The 18,476-nt window shown below is 39.1% G+C and overlaps 1 protein-coding gene across 1 annotated transcript in view; it reads right to left on the bottom strand.

Annotated features, from left to right (window-relative positions):
• Nucleotides 1-2,593: 2,593 nt before the first annotated feature.
• appbp2 (amyloid beta precursor protein (cytoplasmic tail) binding protein 2) overlaps nucleotides 2,594-18,476 on the bottom strand; it is a 37,772-nt gene continuing 21,889 nt past the window's right edge. The window contains exons 5-13 of the mRNA XM_061919331.1: nucleotides 16,677-16,845; nucleotides 14,769-14,858; nucleotides 13,051-13,118; nucleotides 12,872-12,977; nucleotides 10,400-10,524; nucleotides 10,243-10,328; nucleotides 7,150-7,340; nucleotides 6,477-6,642; nucleotides 2,594-3,249 (exon numbers count right to left, since the gene is read on the bottom strand). Coding sequence (XP_061775315.1) covers nucleotides 2,978-3,249; nucleotides 6,477-6,642; nucleotides 7,150-7,340; nucleotides 10,243-10,328; nucleotides 10,400-10,524; nucleotides 12,872-12,977; nucleotides 13,051-13,118; nucleotides 14,769-14,858; nucleotides 16,677-16,845 — 1,273 coding nt within the window. The 3' untranslated portion in view covers nucleotides 2,594-2,977. The remainder of the gene's footprint in view (nucleotides 3,250-6,476; nucleotides 6,643-7,149; nucleotides 7,341-10,242; nucleotides 10,329-10,399; nucleotides 10,525-12,871; nucleotides 12,978-13,050; nucleotides 13,119-14,768; nucleotides 14,859-16,676; nucleotides 16,846-18,476) is intronic.

Raw genomic sequence — 18,476 nt, 5'->3', positions numbered from 1 at the left:
GGAACATCTTTACACCGTGGTGGCCCCCCCGTCTATGGAACATCTTTACACCGTGGTGGCCCCCCCGTCTATGGAACATCTTTACACCGTGGTGGCCCCCCCACCTATGGAACATCTTTACACCGTGGTGGCCCCCCCGTCTATGGAACATCTTTACACCGTGGTGGCCCCCCCGTCTATGGAACATCTTTACACCGTGGTGGCCCCCCCGCCTATGGAACATCTTTACACCGTGGTGGCCCCCCCGCCTATGGAACATCTTTACACCGTGGTGGCCCCCCCGTCTATGGAACATCTTTACACCGTGGTGGCCCCCCCACCTATGGAACATCTTTACACCGTGGTGGCCCCCCCGTCTATGGAACATCTTTACACCGTGGTGGCCCCCCCGTCTATGGAACATCTTTCCACCGTGGTGGCCCCCCCGTCTATGGAACATCTTTACACCGTGGTGGCCCCCCCGTCTATGGAACATCTTTCCACCGTGGTGGCCCCCCCGTCTATGGAACATCTTTCCACCGTGGTGGCCCCCCCGTCTATGGAACATCTTTCCACCGTGGTGGCCCCCCCGTCTATGGAACATCTTTACACCATGGTGGCCCCCCCACCTATGGAACATCTTTACACCATGGTGGCCCCCCCGTCTATGGAACATCTTTACACCATGGTGGCCCCCCCACCTATGGAACATCTTTACACCATGGTGGCCCCCCCGTCCATGGAACATCTTTACACCGTGGTGGCCCCCCCGTCCATGGAACATCTTTACACCGTGGTGCCCCCCCCGTCTATGGAACATCTTTACACCGTGGTGGCCCCCCCGTCTATGGAACATCTTTACACCATTGTGGCCCCCCCGTCTATGGAACATCTTTACACCGTGGTGCCCCCCGTCTATGGAACATCTTTACACCATTGTGGCCCCCCCGTCTATGGAACATCTTTACACCGTGGTGGCCCCCCTGTCTATGGAACATCTTTACACCGTGGTGGCCCCCCCGTCTATGGAACATCTTTACACCGTGGTGGCCCCCCCGTCTATGGAACATCTTTACACCGTGGTGGCCCCCCCGTCTATGGAACATCTTTACACCGTGGTGGCCCCCCCGCCTATGGAACATCTTTACACCGTGGTGGCCCCCCCGTCTATGGAACATCTTTACACCGTGGTGGCCCCCCCGCCTATGGAACATCTTTACACCGTGGTGGCCCCCCCGTCTATGGAACATCTTTACACCGTGGTGGCCCCCCCGTCTATGGAACATCTTTACACCGTGGTGGCCCCCCCGCCTATGGAACATCTTTACACCGTGGTGGCCCCCCCGTCTATGGAACATCTTTACACCGTGGTGGCCCCCCCGTCTATGGAACATCTTTACACCGTGGTGGCCCCCCCGTCTATGGAACATCTTTACACCATTGTGGCCCCCCCGTCTATGGAACATCTTTACACCGTGGTGGCCCCCCCACCTATGGAACATCTTTACACCATGGTGGCCCCCCCACCTATGGAACATCTTTACACCGTGGTGGCCCCCCCGTCTATGGAACATCTTTACACCATGGTGGCCCCCCCGTCTATGGAACATCTTTACACCGTGGTGGCCCCCCCGTCTATGGAACATCTTTACACCATGGTGGCCCCCCCGTCTATGGAACATCTTTACACCATTGTGGCCCCCCCGTCTATGGAACATCTTTACACCGTGGTGGCCCCCCCACCTATGGAACATCTTTACACCATGGTGGCCCCCCCACCTATGGAACATCTTTACACCATGGTGGCCCCCCGTCTATGGAACATCTTTACACCATGGTGGCCCCCCCGTCTATGGAACATCTTTCAAACCCCGACCGAGTCATACCAAAGACTATAAAAATGGGAGCCATGACCTCCCTGCTTGGCACTCAGCATCAAGGCTTGGAATTGGGGGTTAAATCACCATAAACAATTCTCGGGCGCAGCACTCCTGCTGCTCACTGCTCCCCTCACCTCCCAGGGGGTGAACAAGGGGATGGGTCAAATGCAGAGGACACCTAGTGTGTGTGTCAGACTATCAGTGCTACTTTAACTTGAAGGTCTCCTCTGTACTCAGCCATGCAATCATTGATCCATATAGTTGTGTGTGTGTGTGTGTGTGTGTGTGTGTGTGTGTGTGTGTGTGTGTGTGTGTGTGTGTGTGTGTGTGTGTGTGTGTGTGTGTGTGTGGTTTTTAACTTTGTAAAGCACTTTGCGTTGCATTTCTTTGATGTATGACAAGCGCTTCATAAATGAAGTTTGATTGATGGATTAGCCATTGAGACACATATTTCAGGTGCACACCTCAGCGCCCCCCGCGACCCCGAACGGGAATAAGTGGCAGAAAATGGATGGATGGACCTCAGAGTAATCTACTTGAATACTTGACACATTTTAGCACGCTAGCTCGTGTTGCTAATTTTGCCGGTATAGACTTCAGTGTTAAATAAGTTGTTAGCGTGCTAGCTTTTTTGTAGGTGTGCACCTCAGTCATGCTAACGTTAGCATGCTGGCATTTGAGAGACATGTCCCAGGTTACAAATGACTGCAGGTAGTGTAGAAAAGAAGAAAAGATTTGCAACATGTATAAGTTTTATTTTCTAGATGTGTCTGCCATGAAAAGACGTCCATGTGTGAGTGAAATGTCATGTCATGGTCCAGGTGTCCAAGGTGAGAGAAAAGGGGCGTGGCTAAGTCTCCTGTCCGCATGTTGAGGTGGATATTTTCAAAAGGCACAGGTGTTGGTAAGAGTGTGCACTTGAGAACATTCAAGGTGAACAACAACAACAACAACAACATCAGCTATGCACAATCATCACTTGGAATGACTTTTGAAAAGATCAGTGTGGTGTGGACGTCACCTGAGAAGGTACTTACACTTACTTCCTGTCAGTACTCCCAGGTGAGCGCACCTCGTCTACCTGCTCCTCGTGCCGTGCTCCTTGCTGGCGTGCCGTGTCAGCCCAGGCTGGGATGGATCGGAGTTTGGTGGCCTAAGCTTTGAGCCAATAGGAAGGCTCGAACCACTTCCTGGGTCTGAAGGGGCGTGGTGTTGACGTCCTCCAGGGCGTCGGCCACCGCAAACTGCCGATCCCTCAGTCGATTCCAGTTGGATAAAATGTTGTGATACTCAAAGACCTTTTCGTAGTTCCCCAAGGAGTTGTAGAGCTTGATCAGACCTCGGTAGTCGTACTCCAGACCACTGTATCCTTCTCCAAACAGCTTCTTTCCTGTGATATCAAATGTACAGTATCATACTACTATATGAGTGTTTTAATGGCCTCTAACATACAGCGTGATACAACTAGAAAAGTGTGTTAATGATATCAAATATACAGAATGATACCACTATATAAGTGTTTTAATGATATCAAATATACAGAATGATACCACTATTCATCCATACATCCATTTGCTACCGCTTATTCCCTTTGGGGCCACTATAGAAGTGTGTTAACGATATCAAATATACAGAATGATACCACTGTATAAGTGTGTTAACGATATCAAATATACAGAATGATACCACTGTATAAGTGTATTAATGATATCAAATATACAGAATGATACCACTGTATAAGTGTGTAAATGGTATCAAACATACAGAATGATACCACTATATAAGTGTGTTAATGATATCAAATATCAAATATACAGAATGATACCACTATATAAGTGTGTAAATGATATCAAATATACAGAATGATACCACTATATAAGTGTCTAAATGGTATCAAATATACAGAATGATACCACTATATAAGTGTGTAAATGATATCAAATATACAGAATGATACTATATAAGTGTGTAAATGGTATCAAATATACAGAATGATACCACTATAAGTGTGTTAATGGTATCAAATATACAGAATGATACCACTGTATAAGTGTGTTAATGGTATCAAATATACAGAATGATACCACTGTATAAGTGTTTTAATGATATCAAATATACAGAATGATACCACTATTCATCCATACATCCATTTGCTACCGCTTATTCCCTTTGGGGCCACTATAGAAGTGTGTTAACGATATCAAATATACAGAATGATACCACTGTATAAGTGTATTAATGATATCAAATATACAGAATGATACCACTATATAAGTGTGTAAATGGTATCAAACATACAGAATGATACCACTATATAAGTGTGTTAATGATATCAAATATCAAATATACAGAATGATACCACTATATAAGTGTGTAAATGATATCAAATATACAGAATGATACCACTATATAAGTGTCCAAATGGTATCAAATATACAGAATGATACCACTATATAAGTGTGTAAATGATATCAAATATACAGAATGATACTATATAAGTGTGTAAATGGTATCAAATATACAGAATGATACCACTATAAGTGTGTTAATGGTATCAAATATACAGAATGATACCACTGTATAAGTGTGTTAATGGTATCAAATATACAGAATGATACCACTGTATAAGTGTGTTAATGATATCAAATATACAGAATGATACCACTATATAAGTGTGTTAATGATATCAAATATACAGAATGATACCACTATGTAAGTGTTTAATGATATCAAATATACAGAATGATACCACTATGTAAGTGTTTAATGATATCAAATATACAGAATGATACCACTATAAGTGTGTTAATGATATCAAATATACAGAATGATACCACTGTATAAGTGTGTTAATGGTATCAAATATACAGAATGATACCACTATAAGTGTGTTAATGGTATCAAATGTACAGAATGATACCACTGTATAAGTGTGTTAATGATATCAAATATACAGAATGATACCACTATATAAGTGTGTTAATGGTATCAAATATACAGAATGATACCACTGTATAAGTGTGTTAATGATATCAAATATACAGAATGATACCACTGTATAAGTGTGTTAATATCAAATATACAGAATGATACCACTATATAAGTGTGTTAATGATATCAAATATACAGAATGATACCACTGTATAAGTGTGTTAATATCAAATATACAGAATGATACCACTATATAAGTGTCTAAATGGTATCAAATATACAGAATGATACCACTATAAGTGTGTTAATGGTATCAAATATACAGAATGATACCACTGTATAAGTGTGTTAATATCAAATATACAGAATGATACCACTATATAAGTGTGTAAATGGTATTAAATATACAGAATGATACCACTATATAAGTGTGTTAATGATATCAAATATACAGAATGATACCACTATATAAGTGTCTAAATGGTATCAAATATACAGAATGATACCACTATAAGTGTGTTAATGGTATCAAATATACAGAATGATACCACTGTATAAGTGTGTTAATGATATCAAATATACAGAATGATACCACTATATAAGTGTGTTAATGATATCAAATATACAGAATGATACCACTGTGTAAGTGTGTTAATGATATCAAATATACAAAATGATACCACTATATGAGTGTGTTAATGATATCAAATATACAGAATGATACCACTGTATAAGTGTGTTAATGGTATCAAATATACAGAATGATACCACTATATAAGTGTGTAAATGGTATCAAATATACAGAATGATACCACTATATAAGTGTGTTAATGATATCAAATATACAGAATGATACCACTATATAAGTGTGTTAATGATATCACATATACAGAATGATACCACTGTGTAAGTGTGTTAATGATATCAAATATACAAAATGATACCACTGTATAAGTGTGTTAATGATATCAAATATACAGAATGATACCACTATATAAGTGTGTTAATGGTATCAAATATACAGAATGATACGACTGTATAAGTGTGTTAATGGTATCAAATATACAGAATGATACCACTGTATAAGTGTGTTAATGATATCAAATATACAGAATGATACCACTGTATAAGTGTGTTAATATCAAATATACAGAATGATACCACTATATAAGTGTGTAAATGATATCAAATATACAGAATGATACTATATAAGTGTGTAAATGGTATCAAATATACAGAATGATACCACTGTATAAGTGTGTTAATGGTATCAAATATACAGAATGATACCACTATAAGTGTGGTAATGGTATCAAATATACAAAATGATACCACTGTATAAGTGTGTTAATATCAAATATACAGAATGATACCACTATATAAGTGTGTAAATGGTATCAAATATACAGAATGATACCACTGTATAAGTGTGTTAATGATATCAAATATACAGAATGATACCACTATATAAGTGTGTTAATGATATCAAATATACAGAATGATACCACTATGTAAGTGTTTAATGATATCAAATATACAGAATGATACCACTATGTAAGTGTTTAATGATATCAAATATAAAGTATGGTAGCATAATGATATCAAATATAAGGTCTGATAGCACAATATAAGTATGTTTAATGATAAGTATAGTTGGATTAAATGAAATGGAAGAATAGATCTGACCAATAGCGATGGAGCGCAGGTAGAGTCTCTCTGCATCTTCATACTGGTTCATGTCGTAGTTGTAGAGCGAGGCCAGGTGACCAACAGATAGTGCCACCTCATAGTCTTCATGGCCCAGGAGCTGCTCCTTAATCTGGATGGCTTTAATGTGCATCTCCTCTGCTTCCTGCAAGTCAGTATCAACTCACTTCATCAACACTAGTACTATGTGCTTGATGAACACTAGTACTATGTGCTTGATGAACACTAGTACTACGTGCTTGATGAACACTAGTACTATGTGCTTGATGAACACTAGTACTATGTGCTTGATGAACACTAGTACTATGTGCTTGATGAACACTAGTACTATGTGCTTGATGAACACTAGTACTATGTGCTTGATGAACACTAGTACTACGTGCTTGATGAACACTAGTACTACGTGCTTGATGAACACTAGTACTACGTGCTTGATGAACACTAGTACTATGTGCTTGATGAACACTAGTACTACGTGCTTGATGAACACTAGTACTACGTGCTTGATGAACACTAGTACTACGTGCTTGATGAACACTAGTACTACGTGCTTGATGAACACTAGTACTACGTGCTTGATGAACACTAGAACTTCAAGTGTGTTTAAGGTGAAGTGAAGTGATCCAACTGATCTTAGTTGATGCGTGCTGACCTTGAACTTCCTCATGGACTGGTAGAGGCGTCCCAGGTTGCCATAGTGCTTGGCTGTCTGCACGTTGAACTCTCCAAAGGCCTTCTTAGCCAGCTGCAAGGAGGACAGGTGCAGGTCGTGTGCTTCCTGCAGGAGGCGCTCTTCTCTCTCTTTGTTGTGGCAATCGATGGCAATTTCTTCCAGGATGAGAGCTGAGGTCCAAAGCAAACAAAGATGTCGACATCAGCAGCAGATGGAATGACTGGAGACAAGTCCTTATGAAGAGTTGCATCCAGGTGGAGCCACTAGGGGGCAGCAGCAACACTTGCTGTGTGTTGCACTGGGTACTAGCTGGTACTAGCTGGTACTAGCTGGTACTAGCTGGTATTAGCTGGTACTAGCTTGTACCCATAACAACATTGTGGTAGCGCTACTAAAATGTATTTCCATACTTTTCTAAATAAAGGGGTCCACAAAAAATGTCATCATTGTCTTTATTGTAACAAAAAATGTTAGTGTACATGAAACATATGTTTATTATTGTCATTTAGTCCTTAAATAAAATAGTCAACATACTAGACAACTTGTCTTTTAGTAGTACGTAAACAAAGAAAGACTCCTAATTAGTCTGCTGACAAATGCAGTAACATATTGTGTCCCTTTGTACACATTATGAGGGACAAACTGTAAAAATAGATTATTAATCTACAAACCCCGTTTCCATATGAGTTGGGAAATGGTGTTAGATGTAAAAATAAACGGAATACAAAGATTTGAAAATCCTTTTCAAGCCATATTCAGTTGAATATGCTACAAAGACAACATATTTGATGTTCAAACTCATAAACTTTATTTTTTTTTTGCAAATAATAATAGAATTTCATGACTGCAACACGTGCCAAAGTAGTTGGGAAAGGGCATGTTCACCACTGTGTTACATCACCTTTTCTTTTAACAACACTCAATAAACGTTTGGGAACTGAGGAAACTAATTGTTGAAGCTTTGAAAGTGGAATTCTTTCCCATTCTTGTTTTATGTAGAGCTTCAGTCCTTCAACAGTCCGGGGTCTCCGCTGTCCTATTTTACGCTTCACACATTTTCCATGGGAGACAGGTCTGGACTGCAGGCGGGCCAGGAAAGTACCTGCACTCTTTTACTACGAAGCCACGCTGTTGTAACACGTGCTGAATGTGGCTTGGCATTGTCTTGCTGAAATAAGCAGGGGCGTCCATGAAAAAGACGGCGCTTAGATGGCAGCATATGTTGTTCCAAAACCTGTATGTACCTTTCAGCATTAATGGTGCCTTCACAGATGTGTAAGTTACCCATGCCTTGGCCACTAATGCACCCCCATACCATCACACATGCTGGCTTTTACACTTTGCGTGGATAACAGTCTGGACGGTTCGCTTCCCCTTTGGTCCGGATGACACAATGTGGAATATTTCCAAAAACAATTTGAAATGTGGACTCGTCAGACCACAGAACACTTTTCCACTTTGCATCAGTCCATCTTAGATGAGCTCAAGCCCAGAGAAGCTGGCGGCGTTTCTGGATGTTGTTGATAAATGGTTTTGGCTTTGCATAGTAGAGCTTTAACTTTCACTTAAAGATGTAGCGACCAACTGTATTTAGTGACAGTGGTTTTCTGAAGTGTTCTGAGCCCATGTGGTGATATCCTTTAGAGATGGATGTGGTTTTTTGATACAGTGCCGTCTGAGGGATGGAAGGTCACGCTCATTCAATGTTGGTTTCCGGCCATGCTGCTTACGTGGAGTGATTTCTCCAGATTCTCTGAACCTTTTGATGATATTATGGAGCGTAGATGTTGAAATCCCTCAATTTCTTGCAATGTCACTTTGAGAAAGGTTGTTCTTAAACTGTTTGACTATTTGCTCACACAGTTGTGGACAAAGGGGTGTACCTCGCCCCATCCTTTCTTGTGAAAGACTGGGAAGCTGTTTTTATAGCCAATCATGGCACCCACCTGTTCCCAATTAGCCTGCACACCTGTGGGATGTTCCAAATAAGTGTTTGATGAGCATTCCTCAACCTTATCAGTATTTATTGCCACCTTTCCCAACTTCTTTGTCACGTGTTGCTGGCATCAAATTCTAAAGTTAATGACTATTTGCAAAACAAAAAAAGTTTATGAGTTTGAAGATGAAATATGTTGTCTTTGTAGCATATTCAACTGAATATGGCTTGAAAAGGATTTTCAAATCTTTGTATTCTGTTTATATTTACATCTAACACAATTTCCCAACTCATATGGAAACAGGGTTTGTACTTGTTTATTTACTGTTAATATTTGCTTACTTCCTGTTTGAACATGTTCTATCTCCACTTCTGTTCAAATATAATAATCACTTATTCTTCTCTTCTTTGATACTTGACATAAGTTGTGGATGATATGACAAATGTAGGTATCGATCCGATACCAAGTATTTACAGATACATCGGTCATATTTAAAGTCCGCGTGCGTCCAGGGACGTATTTACTGACTTTATAAACATAATATATATTTTTTTCAAAAGGAAAAAAGATTTTGTGATGATAAAAAATATCGATGTAATCAAAGTAGTATCGACTATATACAGTATGCTCCTGCACTTGGTATCATTACAGTGGATGTCAGGTGTAGATCCACACATGGTGTTTACAGCTATTGTATCCTCCTACGCTGTGTAGTGAAGCATGTTTAGCTATTCCTGGTCCTCCAGTGATAATGCCACTTGTAAGAAACTCACTTTATTCATCGCCATGGAGACCAGGATTAGTGATTTAGAAGTAGCTCAAACACTGTGGATGGATGTTAGCCATGTGTTAAAGCAGCTCTTCCTGAGGGTGTTTCAGTGTTAGAACTTCACCTTTATCTTGACTTTATACACCAAAATGTGTCTATTCTCCCTTTTCTGTCTACACACTGTGTCTGCTTGGAGGTACTCTGTGTGTGTGCGCTGCCATACATGCTCCTCTGCTCCTAAAACCAGCGCCAGCATGCCCGTTAAAATAAATGAAATACATTTTTAGAGGGAGTACAGTACAGAATATGATTCATTAGTGTTGCAGTACTATACTAGTACAACCCTCAACAATGATGTGTTCTTACCTTTGACCCTCTTGGAGGAAGCCAGCAGCAGGTGGTCTTCAGGCAGAATGTGAGTGATGATGTCGATGGCACGTTCTGCATGGAACCTGAACACAGAGCCCAGGTCAACATCCAGTCCTGACCACAGACTTAAAACATGCAGGTCAACTGGACTCACAGAGCATCAATGAACTTCCCAGAACTGTACTGGTGGACGTAGGAGGAATAGGCCAGGTCTTCATGGGCTGTGGCAACGTGGATGTTCTTGCCTCCAAACACTGACTGCCTGATGTCCAGTGCTGTCTGGGAGGGAGAAGCACAAGGACTTTAATGGCAGCATGAAGGTCTTTCTACCTAAACACCTGAGCAGCAATCCAGGTCAAGACCATTGTGTGAAGGAATCGATAAAGTACTATCTATCTATCTGGATGGTAGGCGTTGCACATCATCAGGTATGTGCTACCACAAGCATCTCTTTCCATGTATTATACAACAAGTAAACCATTTTCCACCAGGTGGCAGTGATGTCCTGTGAGATGTTTCTAAAGTCCAAAGTGTTCCTCGGCTCAATAATGCTTGGCAATCACTGCCACTGATTTCTATCAATCAATCAATCAAAGTTGATTTATATAGCCCTTAATCACAAGTGTCTGAATAAAAAGCTTAATAGTGTACTATTGTGTGCCATGTGGGCGATGCATGTGTGATGTTGTCTGTAGTTGTCATGACAACAACAAGTCATTAAGATGGGCGTGTTTCTTTCAAAGGAGCAACCATTGCATGGATTACAGCATCAAGTGTAGTGGAACATGTCAATGTTACACACATGACAGCATTAACAGCCACACAAACATGTGGCAAATATTGACATTTGGTTTGCAACAAAATAAACAGTGTCCGTGATAAGTCATTAATAAACTATCTTTGTTCTACAACTGATAACAGCAGTTCATATGATCATTTCTAGATGACATTTACAGCCCTGAAATAGTGTTATTGTTTTCATTTTAATGCCCCGCCCTCCACACTTTGACCAATGAGAAAGTCTGTGAGTGTGTTACATCCAGGTTGCCATCTTGGTCCGGCTACTGCCACCGGTAAAGTTACTAAACATGTCAGACCTTCTTAGTCACTCTAAAAGTTACCATTCTCAACTTATTCATGACAAAGCCAGGAACTAAAGCAGGATTTATATCAGGGATACTTTTGAAAGATGGAGACCATTTTTTCATCTTACGCCAAACTTGCTCATTTCCTCCTTGATAGGTAAGTCAGGCATTTATTTACCTTTTCTTATGACTTGTCAAATATGGACATTTGCTATGTCAACTATATTATCTAACACAGTCTATGATCTTGTCTAATAAAGCTAGTATGTCCCTGCAACCAATGTTAGCATGCTAGCCCGGTCAAATAAACATGGACATACATGCTAACATATGCTAGTTAGCATGTATGTCCATGTGTCATCCAACTGACATATGTTTAAAAGTTATGTGGATATGTTAGTGTCAGTGCCTATTTCCTTCTCTATAGGTGTAGTGTCAGTGCCTATTTCCTTCTCTATATGTGTAGTGTCAGGGCCTATTTCCTACTCTAGATCTGTAGTGTCAGTGCCTATTTCCTTCTCTATATGTGTGGTGTCAGTGCCTATTTCCTACTCTAGATCTGTAGTGTCAGTGCCTATTTCCTTCTCTATATGTGTAGTGTCAGTGCCTATTTCCTACTCTATATGTGTAGTGTCAGTGCCTATTTCCTACTCTATATGTGTAGTGTCAGTGCCTATTTCCTTCTCTATATGTGTAGTGTCAGTGCCTATTTCCTTCTCTATATGTGTAGTGTCAGTGCCTATTTCCTTTTCTATATGTGTAGTGTCAGTGCCTATTTCCTACTCTATATGTGTAGTGTCAGTGCCTATTTCCTTCTCTATATGTGTAGTGTCAGTGCCTATTTCCTTCTCTATATGTGTAGTGTCAGTGCCTATTTCCTTCTCTATATGTGTAGTGTCAGTGCCTATTTCCTTCTCTATATGTGTAGTGTCAGTGCCTATTTCCTTCTCTATATGTGTAGTGTCAGTGCCTATTTCCTTCTCTATATGTGTAGTGTCAGTGCCTATTTCCTACTCTATATGTGTAGTGTCAGTGCCTATTTCCTTCTCTATATGTGTAGTGTCAGTGCCTATTTCTTTCTCTATATGTGTAGTGTCAGTGCCTATTTCCTTCTCTATATGTGTAGTGTCAGTGCCTATTTCCAACTCTATATGTGTAGTGTCAGTGCCTATTTCCTTCTCTATATGTGTAATGTCAGTGCCTATTTCCTTCTCTATATGTGTAGTGTCAGTGCCTATTTCCTTCTCTATACGTGTAGTGTCAGTGCCTATTTCCTTCTCTATATGTGTAGTGTCAGTGCCTATTTCCTTCTCTATATGTGTAGTGTCAGTGCCTATTTCCTTTTCTATATGTGTAGTGTCAGTGCCTATTTCCTACTCTATAGGTGTAGTGTCAGTGCCTATTTCCTTCTCTAAACGTGTAGTTTCAGTGCCTATTTCCTACTCTATATGTGTAGTAAGTTTTTAAGCCACTTATATACCTGACTACTGAATAATAAAGAAGGCTGTAAAAGGAGTGGAGCTACTTAATGACCTACTTACCTGGTAAATAGCAACTGACTGGCATATATTATCTACATTTAATAAGTAAAATCCATAGTCAAGCAGTGTGTCCGAGTATTTGGGATGCTTGTGGCCAAAGTGTTCTCTGTAAGACAAGGCATGAAGATGTTATTGAGATGATGTCATCACATGTAGAGGAAGCAGAGTAAAAATCTTACCTTGCTAGAAACACGGCATGTTTAATCAGCTGCTCTGCTTTCCTGAACTCTCTCTTCACCACACAGGCCTGCAGCACAACAAACATTAGACAAATAAGTTCTTGCACATGCACACATTATGGACTCCACCTCTTCTCCGGGGAAGAAGTCACACATCTTAAATACATGGAGTCACATGTCCACGGCAGTACAATGCAGGTTCAAACATATACCTTCTACACACGTGTCCCTCCAAGCACAGGAAAACACAGTAGGCCTAAATACTTGTTAAAACAAGGCAGGGGTTTTATTTAGCAGAGTTGGAAGAGTAACACTGTGTTTGAAAATGTAACTAAGTGCTTGTTTGGCATACCACCGTTTGAGGATCACTCTCCGATACCATTAGTGGTCATCAACAAAGCTCAAGGTTAGCCTGCTTCATCCTCAAAAAGAGTTGGAATGTTAGATTTGAAGAGTGAGTCATGACTTAATAGTGCAGTGCACCAAGATGAAACTTCTTGGAGTGTCAGCACACTTGTATTGTGGACAAATATACACCATTAACATTCTACATGAGTCTCACAATATATTCTTTTCTCTAGGAATGATAATGAAAACATTTTTAAAGTGGCTTGATTCTTGAAAATGATGAATCCGTTCAGAATTGTGTGTTAATAACAGTTGCGATTCGTATGTTAATTGAATTTTCCCGCACCGCTAATAAGTATCTATCGACATGTTTTTGGGTTGTGCGAGAAGCTGCAAGTTTGGACTAAATTTAGTGTCAGCTCTCTCTTTCCTGTGTTTACACTTCAGGGCAACTTGGTTTCCTTTGATTCTTCATCCCTACAAAGTGCTAAAGAAAGTGTACTTGTGTACAATTGTTGGTAAAGAAGGTGTACGTGTGTACAATTGTTGGTAAAGAAGGTGTACGTGTGTACAATTGTTGGTAAAGATGGTGTACGTGTGTACAATTGTTGGTAAAGAAGGTGTACGTGTGTACAATTGTTGGTAAAGATGGTGTACGTGTGTACAGTTGTTGGTAAAGATGGTGTACGTGTGTACAATTGTTGGTAAAGATGGTGTACGTGTGTACAATTGTTGGTAAAGAAGGTGTACGTGTGTACAATTGTTGGTAAAGAAGGTGTACGTGTGTACAATTGTTGGTAAAGAAGGTGTACGTGTGTACAATTGTTGGTAAAGAAGGTGTACTTGTGTACAATTGTTGGTAAAGAAGGTGTACGTGTGTACAACTTTTGCTAAAGAAGGTATACTTGTGTACAATTGTTGGTAAAGAAGGTGTACGTATGTACAATTGTTGGTAAAGAAGGTGTACGTGTGTACAATTGTTGGTAAAGATGGTGTACGTGTGTACAATTGTTGGTAAAGATGGTGTACGTGTGTACAATTGTTGGTAAAGATGGTGTACGTGTGTACAATTGTTGGTAAAGATGGTGTACGTGTGTACAATTGTTGGTAAAGATGGTGTACGTGTGTACAATTGTTGGAAGTGATGCTGCAATGTAGTGTTTTGTTATCCATGATTCTCCTTCTTCACTCAGCTCCTACTTCTGATGATGAAGAAGGAACTATCAGTACCAGGAGGAAGACACCACAACTAAGGACTAGTTTTACTAAAATATTGTAGTATTATTATGTATACTTTTGAGCCTGCGAACACAAAGATGTGTACATGATGATGACCCCAGCATGTAGAAATGTGAAGAACATGAAGTGACCTTGGAGGCCTGGCGAAGGACATCTACCACCACTTTGACTGGCAGCCCTGGAGTGATCTCCTTCATGGCCTCGATACACCATCGGTATGCCTGGAACATTCCAGAAGTACACATGTTGGTAGTAGTAATACTACATGATGATACACCATCGGTATGCCTGGAACATTCCAGAAGTACACATGTTGGTAGTAGTAATACTACATGATGATACACCATGGGTATGCCTGGAACATTCCAGAAGTACACATGTTGGTAGTAGTAATACTACATGATGATACACCATGGGTATGCCTGGAACATTCCAGAAGTACACATGTTGGTAGTAATAATACTACATGATGATACACCATGGGCATAGATGTATGTATAGATGTATAGATAGATTGTACTTTATTGATTCCTTCAGGAAAATTAAAATGATTAAAAGTATGCCTGGAACATTACATTAGTAGACATGTTGGTAGTAGTACATGTGTAGTAGTAATACTACATCATGTAAGAGTAATACAACATGATGAACAGTAATACTACATGTCATAACAGTAATACTACATGACTTAACAGTAGTACCACATGACGTAACAGTAATACTTCATGATGTAAGAGTAATACTACATGTTATAGCAGTAATACTACATGACGTAACACTACATGACTTAACAGTAGTACCACATGACGTAATAGTAATACTACATGATGTAAGGGTAATGCTACATGATGAACAGTAATACCACATGACGTAATACTACATGACATGATGCAGCAGTAATATAACAAGATGACCAGTAATACTACATGATGTAACAGTAATACTACATGATGTAACAGTAATACCACATGATGTAACAGTAATACTACATGATGTAACAGTAACACTACATGATGCAACAGTAATACTACATGATGTAACAGTAATACTACATGATGTAACAGTTATACCACATGATGTAACAGTAACACTACATGATGTAACAGTTATACCACATGATGTAACAGTAATACAACATGATGTAACAGTAATACTACATGACGTAACAGTAATACTACATGATGTAACAGTAATACTACATGATGTAACAGTAATACTACATGATGTAACAGTAATACCACATGATGTAACAGTAATACTACATGATGTAACAGTAACACTACATGATGCAACAGTAATACTACATGATGTAACAGTAATACTACATGATGTAACAGTAATACCACATGATGCAACAGTAATACTACATGATGTAACAGTAATACTACATGATGTAACAGTAATACCACATGATGCAACAGTAATACTACATGATGTAACAGTAATACCACATGATGTAACAGTAATACTACATGATGTAACAGTAACACTACATGATGCAACAGTAATACCACATGATGTAACAGTAACACTACATGATGTAACAGTAATACTACATGACGTAACAGTAATACTACATGATGTAACAGTAATACCACACGATGTAACAGTAACACTACATGATGTGACAGTAATACTACATGACGTAACAGTAATACTACATGACGTAACAGTAATACTACATGACGTAGCAGTTATACCACATGATGTAACAGTAATACTACATGATGTAACAGTAATACTACACGACGCAAAAGTAATACTACATGATGTAACAGTAATACTACATGTGACACTACATGACTTAACAGTGATACCACATGATGTAACAGTAATACTACATGACATACTCCAATTATATAATCATATAACATAAGTGTACCTCATCATAGTATATAATCCTAGTATATAGTCATATAGTACATAATAATACCTCATCATAATATATAATCATATGGGATATACTGGTTTAATATATAATCCTACCTCATCATAGTATATAATCACATAGTACATAATTGTATAGCATACAATCCTACCTCATCATAGTGACTTTTGGCAAAGAGCAAGGCACACAGTTCTCCATAGAGCGCTGCCTTGTTGGCCTGGTGACCATGTTTGGCTAACTTGTCCATGTGAGACTGAGCCAGCTTGAAGGTGTCTTCTCCCAGGTGGTACTTACAGTTACCATTGCGGACATGAAGGATCCTGTCGACATCAATACAATATTTACACTTACCATTGTGGACATCAATACAATATTTACAGTTACCATTGTGTACATCAATACAATATTTACAGTTACCATTGTGTACATCAATACAATATTTACAGTTACCATTGTGTACATCAATACAATATTTACAGTTACCATTGTGGACATCAATACAATATTTACAGTTACCATTGTGGACATCAATACAATATTTACACTTACCATTGTGGACATCAATACAATATTTACAGTTACCATTGTGTACATCAATACAATATTTACAGTTACCATTGTGTACATCCTGTGGACATGAAGATGACATGAAACCAACATGAAGAGGATCCAGTGTCTCATTGGGCTCCTTTTCTCATCTACTTGTTCATACTGACTGACCTTCATATGCACTGGTACTTCATTATGTTACTTTACTTACTTAAATAATTACTTATGTTACTTTACTTACTTAATTACTTGTTACCTTATTTACTTACTCACTTATGTAGCGTAACTTTACTTACTTAATTACTCACTTGTTACTTTTCTTACTTAATTAATTACTTATGTCACTATACTCACTTAATTCATTACTTATGTTACTTTACTTACTAAATTAATTATATAATTAATATAATTATAATATATTATGGTTATAATTAATTATTATTTTATCAACGTGTTAAAAGTGCAGTTGCATTGTTGGTGATTCATTAGAAAAAGAATGGAAAAAATTCATATTAATAAAATAAAATGAATAAAAATATCAATGAAAAATAAAATTAAATAAAACATTTAAATTAGAAAATTAAAAAAGAATGAAGGTTACGGCAAGCCGAATAATCACTTTTTATTTCCCCTAAAAGACACGTTGTGTGTTTTTATGTGATTAATCACACAAACTAATGGCTAGATTACTAAAGTAATGTCAAGATGTATTTCTTCTTTCAGAAAAAAAGAGCCGTGTAGGTTAAAAAAGTGTCCACTGTAGAGGAGTTGGAATCTAAGATGCTAATGTCTTTACACTGGTCCAAGTTTTTAGGAACTTAATGCAAAAATGTTCAAGCCTGTCCAAGTTGTGAACTGAAGTCATTACCCAGGTTGGCAGTTCAATGCCCCCTGGTTATTTAGTCCAATACTAACGTTTGTGTATCAGGCTCGCAAAACACTTTCACATTCCTCCCAACACTCCTCATTGCTTGTCTTTCACTCATTGAAGTCAAAGGAATGATATGTTGTTACACACTTCAATGGAACATTCAAGTCCACTATTATGCAAATGTCTTTCCAGCTTCATGATAGCATCACAGAAAACCACTGAGAGATGGATAAACTGAAAGTGTATCACAGGTGTGTGTGTGTGTGTGTGTGTGTGTGTGTGCGTGTGTGCGCGTGTGTGTGGGTGGGTGCGTGCGTGCGTGCGTGCGTGTGTGTGTGTGCAGACATTGATGTGATATAGAGGAAAAAGTCCAAACATGAGAATATGCTGCAAAGGTCATTCATGTCCGCAATTCAACCTCCAATATGAAAGTGATATAAAGTCTGTTCTGTTCTAATGTTGATGACCTGACTTACAGTTGATGCAAACCTCAGAATTTCAATGGTAGCTTTTCATCAACTGTAAGTTATG

This window comes from Nerophis ophidion, linkage group LG13 (genome assembly GCF_033978795.1).
Source record: "Nerophis ophidion isolate RoL-2023_Sa linkage group LG13, RoL_Noph_v1.0, whole genome shotgun sequence".
Taxonomy (NCBI): Eukaryota; Metazoa; Chordata; class Actinopteri; order Syngnathiformes; family Syngnathidae; genus Nerophis; species Nerophis ophidion.
The sequence above is the reverse complement of the archived record's forward strand: the minus strand, read 5'-3'. Positions and strand labels throughout refer to the sequence as shown.